Source organism: Caloenas nicobarica, chromosome 9, assembly GCF_036013445.1.
Source record: "Caloenas nicobarica isolate bCalNic1 chromosome 9, bCalNic1.hap1, whole genome shotgun sequence".
Classification (NCBI taxonomy): Eukaryota; Metazoa; Chordata; class Aves; order Columbiformes; family Columbidae; genus Caloenas; species Caloenas nicobarica.
Genome location: NC_088253.1, coordinates 3,020,379 through 3,041,741, shown reverse-complemented (window position 1 = coordinate 3,041,741; position 21,363 = coordinate 3,020,379). Strand labels below are relative to the sequence as shown.

At 38.6% G+C, this 21,363-nt stretch overlaps 1 protein-coding gene across 3 annotated transcripts in view; it reads right to left on the bottom strand.

The window, feature by feature from the left end:
* The window catches only part of PHKB (phosphorylase kinase regulatory subunit beta), an 81,968-nt gene that overhangs the window by 55,824 nt on the left and 4,781 nt on the right, over window positions 1-21,363 (bottom strand). For all 3 annotated transcript variants that reach the window (XM_065640654.1, XM_065640653.1, XM_065640655.1), the window contains 6 exons: window positions 17,276-17,365; window positions 15,010-15,148; window positions 10,825-10,924; window positions 7,165-7,272; window positions 5,239-5,319; window positions 2,119-2,234 (listed from right to left, as the gene is read on the bottom strand). In XM_065640654.1, coding sequence (XP_065496726.1) covers window positions 2,119-2,234; window positions 5,239-5,319; window positions 7,165-7,272; window positions 10,825-10,924; window positions 15,010-15,148; window positions 17,276-17,365 — 634 coding nt within the window. The remainder of the gene's footprint in view (window positions 1-2,118; window positions 2,235-5,238; window positions 5,320-7,164; window positions 7,273-10,824; window positions 10,925-15,009; window positions 15,149-17,275; window positions 17,366-21,363) is intronic.

Sequence of the window (21,363 nt, the reverse complement as noted above, 5' to 3'; positions counted from 1 at the left end):
ACATTCTGCACAGGTACCCAGCAGCTGCCCGGAGAGCAGTTTGATCAAATGGTTACAGGACAAATTAATTTTTCAGAAGTTCAGCCGTATGGGAAGGTGATCACGCTATAATAAAAGCTGTTACAAATCTTGCCTTTGAACCAGTAAAAGACGTCAATTTGCATACATCAAGGAAGACCTGGTCCACAGGGGGTTTCGCTATTTATCATTTATTAGAAGTGTTTTGAACTGTAGTAAGACAGAATACCAAGGCTGTGCAAAGACTTAAAATATCTGCATCTTCTGACACAGGGCATAATTTGCAGTTATTAACGAACTTCATATTATATAACATCTTCAAAAAGAAAGCCTCTTCCAATAAAAGACAATAATTAACTCCTAATTCTGAAAGCACACACTGTATGTGGACTTGCAGTGTGAGTTTTAAGGGCCAGGAGAACAGCATCCTGTAAACTGGTTTGGAGTCTGTTAATCGCTGAAGACAGACACGCATCACCCATGACTAGCCCTGATTAGTTAGAATCACTTCTTGAATTTTTTTTAAAAAAATTTAGAGCTCTTTTAGGTAGATACGGTACAACAGGAGCATAACAAAGTCTAGAGAATATTTTAGTGCACCCAGGGCTTTCCTCGAGAATATGCAACACACCTCTTGAAGCACATTCCTCTTCCATTTTTTCTGATTTATTAGAATGAAGGAAATTGTCTACTGGCTTCCCACAGTGAAACAGTGTATCAACATACTCCCAAGGAAAGACAAATAGGGGCAATACCTGTTTCTGATGACCAAAGTCTGCTTCTTAAACTAGGACCAAGCTCTGTGCTTCCTTTTGTGCCAGTTCAATGATCTTTTAGATTGGCTCAGTCCAACCCATAAGCTTCACCCTTAGAAAAAGCAGCCTATAAATGTCAGTCCCAATTAAGACAAGACAACATGCCCATTTCCATCTGGGTAAAAGATGTTCGGTTTTCCCTGGAGGAAATTCACATACTGAATAACCAGAATGCTGCAAACAACAGAAGACAAAGGAATTTCAGTGTTCCTTTTGCGAATTTGTGCAAGGCGAGATGCAGAAGGACGTATATGGCTCTCCAAGTGACCGCTCATGTAGTTTGGCATTCGACAGTTTTACAGACATACGAGGAAGAAAAAAACCCAAACAACTAATAGAGCAGATTATAGAACAGCAACTTGGACTTGTCAGTTCTCATACTGGTATTAGAGCTCTACAAAAGCCCTGAAAAAAACAATATCTAAATTAAGTGTTTCATTGCAATGACATGTAATTATATCTATTGCTTAAAATACGGGCCTGTATGTGAACTAAAAAAAATTATTTCATTCTGAAATGAGAACACAGATTCATTTTACAACATCAAATACTGGAAGAAACACATCTGTTATTTGCAAGTCCATGATAATTACGATAATCAATGATATTTTAAAAATCCTAAGATATCCAAGCCATAGCCATTTTTATGGTTAATAAAACCTCAGAAGTCAAAAAGTGAGGAAAACAATAGTAAGACTAGAAAAAGCAAGTTGCCAGATTTGATCCTTCCAGAGCAATTCCACTGAAGTGAACTGGCCCGCCCTAACATTACAATGTTAAGAACGTTCCTAAGTGTCTCACGGGACAGAACCCCAGTTATTTGCAGCGTCTGAAGAGCCTGAAAAAGCGCTTGGCCCTGGACCTTCCTCCCCAGGGTCCAGCACCTTCCTCTCAGCACAGTGGGGAAGAGAAAATCTAGACTCTTGATATAATACCTCCTTAAATCAGGATATTCCTGAAGATTTTTGTGAATCCATTCTATTGCACATGCCCCAGGAGCCTGAACTGTTCTCAACACAATATTCAGAATTATATGCATGCAGCTGCACACAATTATTGGAATTTGAATACTCAAATAGCAAAGCATCTATGTGGTTATTTCAGCGTGCTTACGATGATGAAATTATGCTTCACATTTTCCCAAAATATCTCTCAGTCCTTAGAGAACCTTAACTTAGTTCAAACGGTATTTTAATGCATTATTATTTTTAACTCACTCTGTGAATTCTTTTGATTCCTATCACATTTACTTGCTTTGACTGCAAGAGCTCCATTTGCTCCCTACCTCGAATGCAGCTCTGGGCTGCCGTTGTTGTATTTACTTCCCCTTTCCCAGACACCAAAATCCGGTACCCGATAGGCTCTTTCCACGCAAAACACAAGATTTTGAATGAACGACACCTATGGGAAAGAAAGAAAAAAAGAAAAGTGACTGAAGGAAAATGAAAGCATCTTTTCTTCTGTTCATTTTTTCAAAAAGACAAAGCCGTTTTTCCTCAGCCATCATAACTGTGCCTTCCACCCTTTTTGTTTTTCCTCCGGACACTGATGTTCCCAAGTTCAGATATTCTCTTTAAAACTAGTTTTTAATCACAAAGTATTAAGACCTGTCCCAAATTAGGTGATGATGTGATTTATGCAAAGGTCCTACACAGCCAGGGATAAAAACGTTTTCATGTTCAAGACACGTACTTGAAGAGCTCCAAAAAAGTGGCATTTGGATCTTTTGAAAATAATTTGTGCTAAAAACATCAGAGAGCAAAAGAAATTAAATCCTACAAGATTAAGACACAGAAATCTTGGTGCTGTTTCTTAATTCATTTTAAGAGAACTGATATGCCAAAGTTTTATTGTATTAGCTCCAGATAATACATGCTTATGCAGATTCAAACACCTCTGAACTAATCTATCACAATTAAAATCTCCTCTTGGAGCAGCATGTTTCAACTGAATGCTAAGGTATTTAAGGGTATTTTAAGGTGTTTAAGGGGACTTATTTAAGCAGATCCTTTTTCCTCATTTGCACTGCTGAAAGAGACACTTGGAGTTGCTCAACTGTAGAAAAGTTAAGTTGATGATAAATTTTACAGTTCTTTTCAAAGAGTCCACAGATTAGAGCTTGCAGGAAATTTAACCACAACCACAAGATTTATACCGGTTCATTCACCATCCAAGTTACTCGAGGGGATTCTGTGGGAAGAGAATATTGCAATGGCTCTAAACACAACTATACTGGGGAACTGCAGAGCAGGATCTACTTTACTACAGTCAAGTGATTTATTTTTTAATGAGTTATGAAATAAAACCCAAATCTTTTACTGAAATGTATTTGTTTCCATTCTAATTTACCTGCATATCTCTGTTTTGTCTTTTTATCTCAATTTTTCTTTAAATCTTAAAAAAGTTACTATGTCAGATACACTCTTTATGCTAATACCAGTCCACCAGCAATACATACAACTCTATACTTATTTGTCTCTCTATATATCATATGCCTATGCTAAACTTTCACTATGGGGTGCTCATGTACTATTATCTGTACACTAAATCTTTTCATAGCGATTACTTTCAAGGAAAGAGACTGTCCCACTCTTTAGATATGCCCGGTATTATTCAGCCCTGGAATTCAGCGTTTGGTTGTATTAAAATGAACTTTCTCTGAATGCAGCCAGTGAATAAAAGTGTGGCTTCTCCTGTTTCTATCATTAACTAAAATTTAGATGCATTAGCTAAATGAAGAAACAAAGAGCACCACATAGAAAGATATAACCTTCCTGATGACTTTCTACCAGTGATGATGTTCAGAACACAAGAAAAAAAAAGTGGTCAGTTAGGGATATTATCTGAGATGAGGAGTTTCCAAAGGGCAGATCTACAGAAAAAAAGGCAGCAGAGAACTGGTTGCAAACCAAAATCTTCAGAGAACAATCACTCATATCATGGGCATGTAAGTGGCGCTCTGGTTTTTGTGTAGGTAACTGCTCCCAAATTCATTCAGTCACACAATCATATACTGATCTCTTTATTACTGATGCAAAGATGCCATTAAATTAATTTTTCAACTGCAAACAGATGCAACCAGAGGGAACTCGTTGGCAGCTGCCGTGCCTGGTACCCAGCGATCGCCTCCGAAGCCAAGAGCTGTGTGTACAAACTCGTCCATGCCGACAGCAGCCAAATCCCAACCATCTGCCAGCGCCTCCCTGTGCCAGTGCTGCTGCGAACCCTCCGCGAAGGGAGACGGGCCAAATAAATCCTGCAATGGTAGCACTGGAAAGAAACAGCCAGCGCGATGTTTGGGGAGCAGATTGCCGCGTCCACAGCACTAACAATGCCACTAGGCTGAACTATCTAGACGCACAGGAAAACTCGGAAATGCCATAATTATGTCAATGAGATCTGAGAACATATTCAATTGTTGGAGCTATACAGAGACTAACAGAATGTACGGGTCTGTGGTATATCACAGTATAAATCTCCGGAGTCCACAGATTTCTAGGGTACAATTGCAATGAAAACTACATCCTGACATTGAAGCAGAGAAAATCCATTGACTGGAGAGTCTATACACAAGCACGTTTTCTGCAGATTCTGTAATTAAATGCAAACATCTGGAGGATAATACAAATTATAAGTCAAGCTAAGTAAATACATAATTATATACATTTGCCTCCTCACAGACATAAAGGCAAACCAGAGAAAATACTGTAGACCTATCATATGATCTAAGTAAATGAGAAAGGAGACCAGTTGCGTCATTTAGTTCTCTCATTATCTAAAGAAAAAACATTAATGAAGTTGTACATTTAAGAAATATAATGCAAATACACTACTACCAGAAAAATCACCCTTTTTTAAAATGGTAGTACCATAAGTGCATTTAAGCTTTGTAAGACACTATAGCAATGACTATTAAATACACCACAGTAAATTTAAACAAATCCAGATTAAGGAAACTGGAAAAAAAAACTAAATAAAAAAATAAATCAATCTGTGCTTTCCATTCCTGTCTCAACACATAACCTCGTTTTAGAGCAGGACAGCAGGTTGTCCTGACATGACTTGTCCTCAAGTCAAGGTCATGTTGGCTATTATTATGTTATTTACAGAACAGTTAACAATTGTACAAACATCTCTTACCACGACATACAATTCTTTTATTTTCAATTAAAGATACACCAAACTTTTTAACATCCACAGATGTTTGCATATCTAATACTTTATTAGCTATTAATCTATTTCACTATCCATTCATTCTGTTTATCTTTTTTGGCTTCCATTAGAAGCGGAGAATATCTGCAGTGTATTTCCAGAACAATTATTTCAGAGTTGGCAATTAAATAAAACCAAGAATAAAAACCAACTTAATAAAGCATGTGTTTCAACATTGGAAATCGATCTGTACCTCATCTGTGTTGTAGATAATCTGCAGTCCCGAAGAGATCATCTCAACCAAATAGAGGAGAAATAACGACACAGCATTTATCTGAAGTAATTAAAGACAGAAAGGAAATTATAATTAACTTTATGTTTATTGGAGTTGAATAAACAAACAAGCTAAATGTGATATTACTTGCTAACAAAGATGGCCCCACTATAACACAGTTTTGGGTCTTCAAAAATATTATCCTAATCTACCAATATCCTAGATGTAGTAATGTGGAAATAATCTGCGGGAAAAAAAGCCACAAACCAGCATTGTCCTCCTCTTCTGCTGCAGTATCCTTTCTTTAAAATTATTTGAAACTATGACATTAAAGTGTTTTTGCTTAGACATCCTGCTTTGACCCATGGGCAATCACTACAGTCACAAGCTGTTTCACGTTTACACGTATGACAATTTATTAGCAAGTAAAGCACCAAGAAGGCAAGTAGCATATTGAATCGCACACGGCACATTTAAAAAGCGAATCACTTTATCCCTAACCGGAATTTTACTGTTAGCAACTGACAGAAGTATCATTACAACATTCAGCTGTGATTACATTTGGGAAAAACCATTTTCTTTCATAGCTGTACACAGCATTTATTATTAACAGTAATCACCTTCAGCAGCTGTACAGATGAGCATCATCCTGTCAATTTATTAATGAATCAAAGAAAATTGCTTTTGTTCCACAGAGTTCTAGCATAATTGAGAATCTGTACAACTTCTATAGAGAAAGCAAGTTTATTACAATAACTTGCTCCATGAGCTATAAAACGATAATCTCAGTATATGAAATCTAGGGAAACCATCTAGAGCAAAAAAATGGATTCTTATCTGAAACACAGCAGATTAAATTATAAAAATTTCAAAATATTTAAAGACAACTGACTCCAGTTTCTTAATACAATCTGAAAAGCACCAAGAACAGCAATAACAGCAGACCAACTCCATAATAATTATGGGAAGGATTGAGTTCCCACAAAAACCAGAGACTTTGAACTATCAGACAGGGCTCCCCAGCTCCCCAAATCCTTGTCTCCTCCTGAAGATAAAAGATGTGTACCATCAGAAAGCTTCACATGGAACTCCAACATTCTAACTTAGGGTAACTCCACCCATGATTTTCCTCAGAACATAGATTTCCTGAATCCAACACATTTACTGTATAAACTATTTAAGTGATGCTGACAACATGAAATTAAATAATTATCAACCTACTGTCACTTCTGAATAATTTCACTAGCAATTTCTGAACTAAAAGGAGTACCCAGTTATGGAATGCAGAAGAACAAGGGCATGAATACAAAAAGGGCTCTGAAGGTAAAGACAAAGAAAACAAAGAGCAAACCAACACTTTGGAAAATGAAAGACAACAAACCAATCAATTATACAATGAATCTGGCTAGGAACCACTAAGCAAAATAGTGAACGACAATTTGTAACTAGACAAAGCTTTTAACAGTGTACATTAAATCTTTACTATGAATGAAAATTGCTCAGACTTATGGAAAATTAAGCTGGGAATGTTAATAAAAAATACAATATTCAATGTAAGATTACACTAAATCTTTCACTTTCCTGACTACCTCAACATTGTTTGCCAGGATTATTTATGGACAGCCATCTGTTGGTCTCAGAAAGAAGCAACTTGATAAACAACCAACCAGCCACTGCCACAAATCACAGTTATTTCAGTATCTTCTGACCAAAACATACTGTTGAGTTATATTTCAAAAGAGTCTCTTTTTCAGAAAAAGATGCAGAAGGCATCTCAATTTTATCAAGTACAATACGTTTAACACAAATCTAAACAGAGACAGCTGCATAATGAAAGAATGGAGGCAACAGTAACACTATTTAAAATCATCCAAGCTTCCATTTACACGCACATGCATATTTTACCTGCAGGTGACCGTATTCCTTATGGGAGAAGACTTCATCTCCAGTGTCTGCACTGAAAACAGAGTGAAGACACCCAGACGGTTTGGGGTCCTGCTTAAATTGCTGAACCTAAAGGTGAATTAAAGACAAAACATAAAATCAAAGTCAATAATTCCAGCATGTTTGGCAACCACAAATTCACTATATAACTCAGGTATTCAAAATTTATTGATGTAACTGTGTAAAACTTACAAAACAGTTCCTGAAGCTTATTAGAAACTACTTCATACATACTTAAAGAATATATAAAGAATACAGATATTCAGCTCATCTATCTAATCTCCTTAGGTTTGGTAGAAAACTATCTGTAACAGCTGCAGCTGCTTAGTCCCTTTCATCTTTCTTCTTGTACAGGAGCTGAAATCTCAGCAGCAAGCAAGGCAAGGCCTAGCAGGGCTACCCGGCCTTCCCAGCCCTGCAGCACACACACAGCATGCAGCACACACATACACAGCATGCAGCACACACATACACAGCACGCAGCATGCAGCATACACAGCATGCAGCAGACACACACACACACAGCATGCAGCACACACACACACACAGCATGCAGCACACACACATGCCGCCCTGCAGCACACACAGCATGCAGCACACGCAGCATGCAGCTCACACACGAGCCACCCCTGCAGTGCACGCAGCATGCAGCGCACACACGTGCCGCCCCTGCAGTGCAAACAGCATGCAGCACACGCAGCATGTAGCACACGCAGCACGTAGCACACGCAGCATGCAGCACACAGCACATGCCGCCTCTGCAGCGCACACAGCATGCAGCACACACAGCATGTAGCACACACAGCATGCAGCACACAGCACATGCAACACACACACGTGCCACCCCTGCAGCACACACATGCTGCCCCACAGGCGCTCAGCGGGCTCCAGAGCCGTCCCTCGCAGTGCAGCGTGCCACCAGCTCCAGCTGCTCCCGCACACCTTCCTGGCCTGTCCCAAAGAGCCTGTCCCCATCCAGCCCCCTGAGCTCCCTACCAGCCCCCATGACCCCATAGGATCACACCCCGGGGCCACACACATCCTTCCAGTTCCTCCACTTTGTTCCCCATGCTGCATGCACGGGTGTACGGGCATTTCTGAGGCACCCACGCATGCCCATGTCCCAGAAAAGAGACAAGAGCAGCCTTAGGACCTATAGGACAGCACCATACTGCTGTCCCATAGATACCTCCTGATTTCCACACGGACACAAGTATCAGCTCCCCTGTGCCTTCTGTTGGGCCTGCACAGCCCCGCTGGGTCCCCCAGCCTCACGGCCTCACCCCTGGCCAGCCCTCTGCCCCTCACCCCTAGCCGGCCCTCTGCCCCTCACCCTTCCTCCTTTAAAGCTCTTCTGGAGCGCAGGAGCCCAACACTTACGTTGGGAACAATAGTTTTAATAATTTTTATGAATCGTGATCTATGACAATATGACAAAGGTTTTAAAACAAAAAATAAATTACTATTATTATTATTAATAACTTCTAAGCCTTCTAGGCTTCTAGGTTATAGATTTACAAAAGTGTTCAGAAATTGCCACATGTAGGTCATGTAACAAATTAAAAGCTTCAAAAGATAAGAATTTTTAGTATAAAAGAGTACATGAGAAAGAAAAGATGTATTCTGGTGAGCAGAGTTTGTGACATTCAGATGTACAGTGAAATGTTTACAGATACTGGAAGGCAAACCTTATAGCTTAAAAAAAAGAAAAAAAAGAAAAAAAATCATAGATAGGCAGAACAGTACCCCAGATTAAAATGACTCTCTATTCATGGCCGCTATCATTGGACCTCAGAATGAGCCTCTACGATATAGAATCTTTTACAACGGAGATAGAATGCAATAAGATGAATTGCTAACACAAGAGTTTAAGAGCAAAGGGGTGAAATAAGAACTATGGTGGTTTTAAAGTAGTTTTGATTCCTGTTTCATCACAAAATGCAGTGTCTGCTACCTTACAAATCCATTTGAGAAAACAATCTGAACTGTGAGAGAGCTGCCAACAGGGCAGAAAAAATAAATCAAGTTCACAAAGAAAAGAATGAAGCTCATAAAAGAAGATCCTTCTCCATAATTCCTCAAGTCACGCTGTGCTCTCCAACAAATGGTTTTCAAGTTTTCTACCCATCATTGCCAGTATCTTGTCCACGTTTCACTATATTTCCAACACTGATCTTATCTTCATGGGATATTCTTCTCCACCAACGAATCATCCATAGCATACAGCATGGCCCAGAAGCACAGAAGTGAATACTATTTTGTCTAGTCCACGAACACATTCAATACATTTTAGGCCATAATTCGTATGTTCATTAGCAATAGAACAGAACATCTGAATTTTTTGTCACAAGCAGCAGCACCTCGTCAAGTAATGCCTCAGCATTTGGGCACATGTAATTCCTATTATTAAAAAGTAACCTCCTTACAAGAGCCCAGCACATTCAGAGTCTCTCAGAACACAGTCCAGTTGGACTCATGTCTGTGAGGTGCCTGAGATTGCTTATTACCACATTGGAAGAAGAGAGAAGCATTTATAGTAATCAGGGCAAAACCCGACAACCAGTATGTCAGCAGCGTGACACCTGTGGTAATTCAATGCTCGTTATTCATATCTGCACTGATACTCAAAACAAAGCACTGCACGTCAAAGAGAAAAACAACAGCTCAAATCTAACAAGATAAATTTAGGTCAAGATTTTTTAAAGACAGAAGACTACAAAGAAACCGACTGAGAAAACCGAGAAAAAGTACCATGTCAGCATGAACACAATGGACTATACACCCCATTTGCTTATTATTATTACTGATATCACAGGCCTACAGACTTTACATTTCAGTACGTGGACTTAGAAATGATCTAAGCTATGTGGTAACATTAGAATTATTTTTAATAATACAGTTAAAAGTCAGTGACATGAAACTTAAAATAATCACATGGAATATGGATATGTAGCTACTTGTAGAATTACTGCTAATCACTATGCAATATTAATCCATCACATCCAAGTTTTGATAAGACGCCCTGAGTATTAAAGAATCTTCAGGTTATACTCACAAGAGGATTACAGGCTGAGTATATCAACTGCATTATGACATAAGTAAACTATCCTGTTTCCTTATTCATTTTGGATTGCTGCCCTTCTGAATTTACATCATTAAGTCAAAGAATACTGGAAAGTGGCTGCTAAAGAAACCAAGTAATCCAAATGATCACCTAGATAACGAGAACAATGGCAAATGCAATAACTAAGTACACAGTGCAAAGAAAACCCTTCAGCCTTAGCTAAAAGAAATTCTACATCTTGCCTTCTAAGCATTAAAAAGACATCAAAAAGCCACGCAGTTACCAATGGTCTAATATTTCATGGGATAAATAACTGCAGAAGGAACCCAAAGAAGTTTCAAGTATGCTTTGCAGTTTACTTCACAAAATGCTCATGTCTTTTATACCCTAAAACAATGCTGCAATCTGACAATAACGAAGCAGCTTTTCCTAGCTAGGCCTCACAGTAACACTGCATTCCCCTTTTAAATTTTACCTGTATTTAGAAGTTAGTTTTTACAGTTTAATTAATCCCTTAGAATTAATTGAGTGCTTGTGTCCAAAAGACAGTATTTTACCTTATCGGCCTGACGCATGTAGCAGTAGAGAATTCCTCTCATACACTTTATAGCAGAATGCTCCAGTTCATGAGTCCTTCCCTTGTCGTCATCAATACGCCTGGGTAAGAGAGATAACTCATTAAACAAATTGGAAATGCATTGAGTGACAGAAAGAAAAAAAAGGACACATTAGAGCTTTGGAATATTAAGTATTTAACTAATGCTCATATATAGCTGTGCCCACACTCATACTGACATGTTTATAGCCCTACTCATCCTTCCTTACTAAAAAAAAATAAATATGTTTTTTAGTTTATGTTGCAACTTATACAAACATTCCAGCCTAGAAGAAGGGCTGGAAGGAGGATCTGGGGAACTACAGACCTGTCCGTCTGACCTCATTGCCAGGGAAGGTCATGGAGCAGATCATCCTGAGTGACACCACGTGGCACACACAGGACAAGCTGACAGGCCCAGTCAACATGGGTTTGTGAAAGGCAGGTCCTGCTTGACCAACCTCATCTCCTTCTATGACAAGGTGACCTGCTTAGTGGAGGAGGGAAAGGCTGTGGATGTTGTGTACCCAGACTTCAGTAAGGCCTTTGACACCGTATCCTGCAGTATTCTCCTGGAGAAGCTGCAGCTCACAGCTTGGACAGATGTACTTTTCACTGGGTAAAGAACTGGCTGGACGGCCAGGCCTAAAGAGCTGTGGTGAATGGAGTCCAGTCCAGTTGGCGGCCGGACACAAGGTCTGTTCCCCAGGGATCAGTACTGGGGCCACTTCTGTTTAATCTCTTTATCAATGGTCTGGACGAGGGGATCGAGTGCACCCTCAGTGAGTTTGCAGATAACACCAAGTTGGGTGGAGCGTTGATCTGCTGGAGGGTGGGAAGGCCGTACAGAGGGATCTGGACCGGCTGGATAGATGGGCTGAGGCCAATTGTCTGAGGTTCAACAAGGCCAAGTGCCACGTCCTGCACTTGGGTCACAACAACCCCATGAACACTCCAGGCTCAGGGAAGAGCGGCTGGAAAAGGACCTGAGGGTGTTGGTGACAGCGGCTGAACATGAGCCAGCGTGTGCCCAGGTGGTCAAGAGGCCACCAGCATCCTGGCTGCTACCAGCACTGGTGTGGCCAGCAGGCCCAGGGCAGTGACCGTCCTGTGCTGGGCTCTGGGGAGGAAAAACCTCGAGTCCTGGGGGCACTTTGGGGCCCCTCACGCCAAGAAAGGCCTTAAGGTGCTGGAGCGAGTTGAGAGAAGGGAATGGAGCTGGGGAAGGGGCTGGAGCACAAGTGTGATGGGAGCGGCTGAGGGAGCTGGGGGGTTCAGCCTGGAGAACAGGAGCTGAGGGGAGACCTTCTGATCTCTGAACTGCCTGAAAGGAGCTTGGAGCCAGTGGGGGTCGGGCTCTGCTCCCCAGGAACAAGCGCCAGGACCAGAGGAAATGGCCTCAAGTTGCGCCAGGGGAGGCTGAGGTTGGATGTGGGGAACAATTTCTTCCCCAAAGGGCTGTGGGGCATTGGAACAGGCTGCCCAGGGCAGTGCTGGAGTCACCATCCCTGGAGGGGTTGGACAGACGGAGGTGAGGTTCTCAGGGACATGGGGTAGTGCCAGGGGTGGGTTAACAGTTGGGCTCAATGATCTTAAGGGTCTATTCCAACCAAAATTACTCTATGATTTTATTTCAAAACTTAAAAATAAAAAAACCCCACCTTGCTATGCTATAACATTGCAAGCCACTGTTCTATGTTCCTTGAGAGATAGAGACCAAAAAGGCAATTTCTCTTTAACTCTACAAAATATCTGCCATTCAAAATCAACCAGTCACTTTCCTGGTGATGTTGATAAAATATAGCTGTGCATGCAAGAGTCTGAAAGTTAACCACTCCGAATGGCCAGGAAGTTGTTTCAAGATACCTTAGTACTTTCATACTGTGAAATCAAAGAACACTCACAATCATTATATTCCTAAACCTATAGCAAAATCTATGATAAATCCCAAGTTATTTTAACTGTAAGAAATGTGTTGTGTGTAAAAACCTTGACCATTGCATTCCTGTGTCCTGCCTTTTTCAGTTCTCCGTTTTTGATTAAGCCTTTCAGGGTAAAAATAATGTTTTCTTATATATTTGTAACTTAGAACAACACATCTCTGATACAATACGCAGACCAGCATATTATGCTCATTGCTATTTCTGAGTCCACTTTATAGCTGTTACTAATTTGATTACAGGTAAGGGATGGCAACTACACTGCAAAGGAAGCATACTTAAGAGGTCAGTAGTTTATGCTGGGGTTCTGCTGCCTAAACTGAAAATTGGGAAGGCAGTGATAACTTCAAAAATCATACACATCCAAAAATCATGATAATTAAATAATAACCTTAGATACAAGAAATGTACTTGCTTTCAATAACAAAGTTCAAACAAGGGGGAGGTAAAGCAACCCCACAACAAACAAAACCAGATAATACAAAATTAATGTTAAGAATTTTTTGAGCAGTAGGATTTATTCTCAACTTTATCACAAATCCAAAGAGCAGTAAGAAGCACATGAAACAGCCCTGAAGTTTCCATGGTACAACATTCTTTCCTCTACTCACAACGGCAGTGTTTGTTTTCTTAACGTGCCCTCAAGAAATTTCGCTTTTATGAAAGCAAACAGCAGCACTGACCTAAGTCAGGCAGAGTAATCTGCACCTGGGAGGTCACGCAGCCTTCCGTGTGAGCCCTGCATCTGCGCCCCTTTCAGGTTTCAGCCATTCACTTGATTTCAGTCATCAACCTTTGCCTATCAAAGAAAATTTGTTGCCCAGCGCAGATCATCCTCTATGATTCCACATATTGGAAATTAAAGATTGAATAACTCAGGCAACATTACACCATGCTCTCTTCTATGAGCTACTGAAAATTCAAAACAATCACCCCGACCTCCTTTTTTTTTCCTACTATTTTTTCTATTACTTTTGTTTTCAAATGCTTTTATTTCACCAACAGAAAGATGAATTCAAAGAAAGACACAAAGATTTCAGTATAAGAAACGAAGGTAATAATTACACATTCTCAGTGTTGATTTCTATATAATTTTTTGCTAGTTTCTCAAAATTTTGAAACCCATTAGATCTCAGGCATGGTATCTCCAGAAGCAAACACAGATCTTTGTATGTCTTCTTTTTCAAAAAGTATCACTTTGTAACTTTTCCTAGAGGACAATTTTAATAGTTATTTTTTCAGATTGCTGTCAAAGATAGAGAATCTAAAGCAATAAATGGAGACAAAAAAGAAACTCAAAATTTTTTATCTGCTAAATAGACCATCTTTACCTCAACCGTAGCTCCCCATATTACTTCTGGCCCTTCTTTTGTAAAATATACTAAATTTTTTTCCAAGAATGTGATCACTACATCAGTACAAGGAGTTGATTAGTAAAAAGAGTAAACTATTCACTATTTGCACACCATCATCTTCCTTCAATACACCACATTTGAGTTATCATTGCCTTGGTCTGTGTTTTCCCGGGTGGCCGGGGTAGCAAGGCTGGAAACAAGGAATACTAAATCTCACAAAGCAATTTCCGTAGTTATCTGTCCTAAAGCAGAGTGACTTATGAATCTATTATGAAGGGAGGTAACTCGCCCAGCGTTCTGAAGGTCACCCCACACCACACACATTCCTGAGCGGCTTCTCTAACGAGTCAACAGCGGAAACAGAAGAAGCAGAAAATAAGCAGAGTGAAAGGAGCCTGCCCAGGCTCTGCACCTAGCGAGGAATACAGTCATCATTATTTCCCAAATATACATTTCTCAGCATTCGAGGATTCATTCTCCTGTGAGTACCCGGAGTGTTTCTACCCACAAGAAGTCTGCTTCTGCTCTCAACTCTCCTACTGCATTTTAAAAGAGAAGTATTTATTCAGTACAATTTGCCACAGAAATCTTTGCTTTTTAATAGCACGCATTAATTCCTCTGTTTCAGAACATTGGTACCTATTAAATTATACGAAAACACACTTAGCAAAAGTAGAGTGCCATTTTTTAACCTAGTAGCTACGTAAGTATTTTTATTGAGACATGCAAACATGTACCACCTCTATGAGTTTACCAAACTATTTTCGATACAGCTTCATCATTTAAAACATTCCCAGAGTACTGCATAACAGAATGTAGCACAGCAGAGGCGTGAGTTGAGAATTGACTCACCTGTAAGCAAGGGCTAAGGCCCAGGCACACGCAGCACAGTAGAGACTGTCATGTACTTTCGCCTTGCGGTTATCACCGTATGTCTTTGTAGGAAACAGACCTGTGGTTGGGCTTTGATGAAGCAGCAACGTTGACTTAACTGGAAAAAGCGAAAAAGCAAAAGTGGTATTAACAATGCCTAAGTTTCTTCCAGTTTCTAAAGAGATTTTCAGGAGCAAATCAACACATGAACAACCTGTTAGACCATGCACAACATAAAAACAAAGAGAAAGAAAGGTAAGGAGAGAGGCACACACAAAAATTTTTATCCTGTTGGTGTTTCAGTCAATGTAGATATTTTTATATTAAAAAAAATCAGTATTCATAGCTATTTACATGGCTCTGCTCCAGTACAACCCACTCTGTGTAAAATATCGACAATGCAACCCACTAATTTCCCTTTTATGAAAAAAAAAAGAGCTACAGTATGGCTGCTGCCCCCGCTAAATGATTTAAATAGTTAAACTCCGCAGAACTATGCATTCATAAAACTTAAAGTTTAACTTAGGTCAAATGATTGTATCAACATGTTTAAAAAAGGGAAGGAATAGGTAAGTGAGGAGAAAGGATGACTAGAATTATTTAACTCAGTACCTTGACTTAAAAATAGAACAGGACAGGAATTTTCAGGCTGTCAAAAGTACATCAGTAAAACCCCTAAATATTGCTTGCTTTCTTTTTCTACTTTAATATTTTGCATTTTGTGAATTGTTGTCCTAAAGCTGTAGAACAACCAGCATGGTACAAGACTGAAATTGGGCTTAATGTCCTTGAACAATGACCTGTCCATTATAAGAGAACAGTAGTTTGTTTGTTTGTTTGTTTTCAGCATGTTATTAAGCTTCAATTTTTAAAAGCCTCTCTACTGTCTTTGTATTAGAAATAAGTATTCAAAATAAAAATTACAGGGGTTTATGACTTTTTGTATTATCTTCTTTAGTGACTTAATACCTTTTAACTATAACTTTGATAAAATGTTACCTGGAAAAGACAATACAGATTATTCTCCACTGAAGTGTAAATTCAATAGTAAATTTTGACTGAGGCAGCAGACTGCTTGCAGCGTAAGTGCCCAGCAGATAAATAGCAAGCACCACTGCAGATTTGCTGCTGCCAAGTGCTAAAAAGTAAATGGCACAGTCATCTCCTCTGTAAGAAAGAGAAATGCAATGCATCTACAAAACACAACGCATCTACGGACAGACCAGGCACAACTCACAAATTTCACTTTAAAAGGGATTTGGGTGAAGGGAGTCTCATCCCACATATTTAGAATGATGGCAAAATTGTTTACTATTCTATACCCTTGCTTAAATTTCAAATAGTCAATTGCACAGGCTCTAAAGAAACTGATTTTAGAATACAGGCGGGACTTCATTATAACACAACCCCCCCAACAATCAAAACAAACCATTGCTTCCTTAAAGGGTATGGTTTTGGCTTAAAATGTTCTCATCATGATAAGAAAACAGTCAAGTTGTTTTAAAACAGGTTAGTAAACAGATAAAATTTCAGCACGGAAGTACATTACATCACCATTAAAAACAACAAAGCAACTCCTCACCAACCACCTGTCAAACTGCAGTAAGTACTACAAGACAGCTTCTTCCATTTAAATTTTTCCTTAGCTGTATCTGGCTAATGCCACCATACTAGGCTACCATTTCATCCAAAATAATTGTAAATTCAGTCCTATAGCTGAACTAGATTTCTAATATACATTTTCATTTTCAGCAAGAAGCGCAATTCAGCCCTCCAGTTTTTGCACCTTTCAAACTCCCAGCAGAAATTTGGGAAACTATCCTCAAGTAGGAATAATAGAGCAATGATATTTAACATGTAAATATCAATTCCAATTAATATCTGGGTTAGTTCAAGCATCAAAAACTGTCAGCAGATTACCTTCACCATTCCCCATCCAAGACCATCAGGTGCAACTCAGTATCTATTCCACCATTTCACAAACGCAGATAATTTCCAATACTGTTTACAGGTCACGATTTTTCAAGCAAGGTATGAAATATCCAAATACATGCACTATATTATCACAGGAATCTTAGGAGGAATTGTAATGATAGAACCCTTTACTTTTCAGAAAATAAAAATCCTTATTAAAGACTGCAGATATTATTTTAAGACAAAGCTAATTACTGTCATAACCATTACTGTAAATATTTTGGTAAGTTACACTGAAAATCTTTCATGGTAGGAACAATTATTAACTTACCAATTCTATAATAATGATCTAATTTATCCCACAGACTTTCTCCCTCTGGTTTTGGAAGATTAATACTTTTAAGTGGCTCATAAATTGAACCTAAAAAAAAAAAGAAGAGGAAAAACAAAATCAAGATCAGAATTAGTTTCATAATTCTACCATTGTTAAGAATTTTCTAGGACCATTTTCTTGGCAATTAAGTATGCTACAGACCGAATTCCTAAAGATATGTAGAAAAACAGAAGGAAGAGGGACAAAAGTAGCCCAAATTTAATCATTACCTCCTTACCCACCTTCTAAAATGGTGAACATGTACAACACTATGAAGGTTTTACTGATCCTGACCTCGTTTTCACCCGCCCCACAATAAGCCTAGCTGATTCCTTCTTGAATCCAAAAAAGGGGCAGCTCTTGCTCACATACGCCCAAAGTTTAAACATGTGTATGTGGGGAAAGGGCCTGAGTGGGAAGCACAGAGAGCCCAATTCATTTTGGTTGCCTAAAAAAGGAACAAAACAAAGCTAAAAGAAATAAAGTTGCTCTGTAAGGAAATACATCACACCTTTTGAATCTTCCATTTAAAAATCAACATTCTGAACCCAATTTAAATCAATTTTTCAAAGCAATTTTATTTTTCTACTTCTTTTTGCCTAGGAATTCCTGCCTGTTAGAAGATTCATAATGTATGTTGTTATACGATTAATTCCGTTATCTTGCAAAACCACACCGGCAGTAACTGTAATTTTATAAGGTGATTCAGTGAAAGGACAGAATCTGTATAGGAAAAAAAGTCTTCAGTAAGTCACTTATTGCATAAAAAGTAACAAATCAATGAGAAATATTTACTTACTAGATTTTCAAAAGCAAAATAAAGATCCTTACTTTTAGATTTGTTAATTGTATTAGCCATACGTAGTATACAGCTCCTTGTGTGTGAACGAGGTTCAGAATGTCCATTTCTTGCAGACTGTTAACCCCAGTACTGCACCATGAAAAACAGCTGAGTGTTCACAGGCACACGCACTTACACACACAACTCAAAATTTCTAAAATAAAATGATTCTAATTTACATACTTACCAGACAATCTGTGACCTTCTGCGGCCAACAGAGAAACAAAATAAAGTTATCATGAACAAAAAGTATATTCTTCTATTTCAGAGCATTCAAAGACTTCAACTTTGTGCAGAGAGAAGTCTGAACAGAATAATGAGCATAAAAATGTCAAAGCACCACCATCTACAAATGATACTATTTTAGAAGTTCAAAACTTTACTAGCAGAAATAAATTGAAACCGCCAGAGTAGACTGCTGATGAAACAAAAAGGTGAAAAAAATGCAAAGTTCAAGAAAATTGACAAAAAGTAGAGTTTTATTCCTTGAAAGTATTTCTTAAAAGTTCTCCTTCTCCAAGGAGGAGGACTTGCTTAAAGGAACACTCAAAATCAAAGTTTTCCACATACTCCTCATTAATTCTTCCTTAGCATCTATAGATCATAGTTAATGTTTTGCATTCTGCTGGACAACTCCTGTGGTAAATTACATTTCATTGGTATCACAACCAAATCAAAAGGCAGCAAACAGGACAAGCGTGAAGCTTGCTGCTCCTTCCATGGCGCTCTGCAACGAGACCAGAACCCAGGGGAAGCTATTTTTGGGATAGCTAAAAAAAGCCCATCTATACTCATCTTCGAAATCCATTTAACAGTTTATTTCAGCAAGGCAAAAACCTGCCATAGAAAGCCATTTTCAATTACATATTAAAATAGGTTTTAAAAATGAAAAAATATACAGCAGAAAGATGCTGCAACACTTAAACATAAAAGAATGACACATAAATAGTACCCTTGAGTTCTCATTTGTACGGTAGCATTCAGAACAAACAGAATGAGGACATTAATTTCAAATACTATTTTTCATAAATATCTCATTTCATTGTAACCACACAGTGTGAGTTTTATTTTAGGTAAATAAGCAGATGTGCTAGGAAGGAATAAAAAAAATTTTTTTTTGGTTTAGTATTCCTTCGGCTGTATGCCAATGTAACAACCCTATAAAAATTTAAATAGGATATATGGTAGTTCAGATTTTCTTCCACAAAGAATGAAATATGCCCCTTATTTCCTTGTGTCAGAACTGGACAGGTACAAGCCAGTAACTACTTCAAAAAATACTTAAAAACCCCCAGGAAATCAAAGTGTTGCTTGCTGCATTAATATATTCAAAGTCTTAGAAGAGAACACTCAAAATCCTTATCCCAAGTCCAATTAAATCCCTGTTTGTTTGCACTGACTAAATACACTATATCCATGTTTTGAATCAAAACTGAATTCCATTTCATCTCCTACTAGTTACAGGTTCCAGAGCAACATGATTTCACTATTCTTCGAGTTGAAGAATCACTAGAAAGGACAGTAATTTCCTTTCAAAATGTTAGAGAACAGGAAGAAATGGAAAATAGCCCAATAACTGATAACAGGAACATCAATTACTAGTGTAGAATTAAAGTAATAAACAGCCAAGATATTTCTGACTTAGTTAAGACATGAAAACTGTAAGAAAACATCCAGCAGATTAAACTCAAATGTACAATTACAGGAAAAATTTACAATTTAATTATCTCTTCTAGGCAGAATACAGAACTGAAGGAAATGACCTCTCTGAGGTCAGCTATTAGTGGTGTCAATACTTGCATACACACGGCCTCTGGACAGTGAGAACATTATGTCATCCTGATGTTAAAGTACTTTCCCATCCACTTCCATTTTATTTCAGTTATATTTGAGATTAGCATTAATTGCTCTTCAGGGAAGAGCTATAAACTGCCTAGATATTTAGATTTAAAAGCTATGGCCAACATTTTGAAACCCTGCTCCCAAATTCTTGTATATGGAAGCTTTGAGCACCACACATCCTTCAAGACGTCAGTAACTGCAGTTATTAAAGAAAAATAGGCATCAGAATGGAATTCCGGACCTAGTCTACAGATAAAGATTTGCATACTTCAACAAAGATTCATTATTCTGATTTTTCAAAGTACAGAATCTAGGAAAAAAAAAAAAACAAAACCAAAAAACAAACCACACAACAAACCACAGGAACCACTCCCTCAAAGTTTAATCACAAACAAACAGAAGCAACACAGCAAGAATTTTATTTCCTTCATATGTCAGAAGAACAAAAGAAAATACGTTTACTTGCAAAATTAAATCAGCACAGACCAGAAAAAAAAAAAAAGCTGAGAATACCAGATTTCTTTCTAAATGGGATGAGAACAAAAACTGACCACAGTGCTTTAATGCAACACTAGTTCTGGATGGAATCCAACACTTGAGACAAGAACAAGTTCTGGATCTGAGATCACAGTGATTTTCATCACCCAACATCAATATGGGCAACACGTCTTCACATTACAGAAGCCATTGAGACCCAGGAGGATTTTATTTCTTCATACAGCAAAGGTTAGGAAACTATATCATACAAACAAATCATATCCTCCCAATATCCCACTTCCTTTCCCTTAAGACTTCTCCTGCAATCTCTCCTGAGCTCAGACTTCATACAGAACTGAAGAGAAACACTGGTGAATACAATACAGTTTATTCTAAAAGTTGTGTGCCATGAAACATATCTGCTTCTAAGTCCAAACTCATGTAGCTGAGCAAGGCAATATCAGAAAATAGTTTTCAGAAGCACCTCTACTAGAAGGAAAACTCACTTCTCACATATGTAAATATCCGAATTCTGATTCCACGAACTTAGGGGGTTTTTTTAATCACTACATCCAGGAGGAAAATACAACCTCACAGCTGCCCCTGCTCTGAGCAAGAGGTGGGAGTAGATGACCTCCTAACATCCCTTCCAAACTGAACTGTTCTACAATTCAATGAAAACATGGCAAGGAAACCCCAGGAGAGCGGCTGGGGCAGGAAGAAGAAAGAGGTGCTACCGTACTCCTCTATCTGAACAAACATTAGGAATAAACACGAGGTACAAAGGCTTACCTAGGTTGAATGACGATAACAACACAGGTAAAAATTAGTAAAATCTTGTAATAGTTCCATTTCAATCATTTTAAAGTGACAAAACTTTTCAACT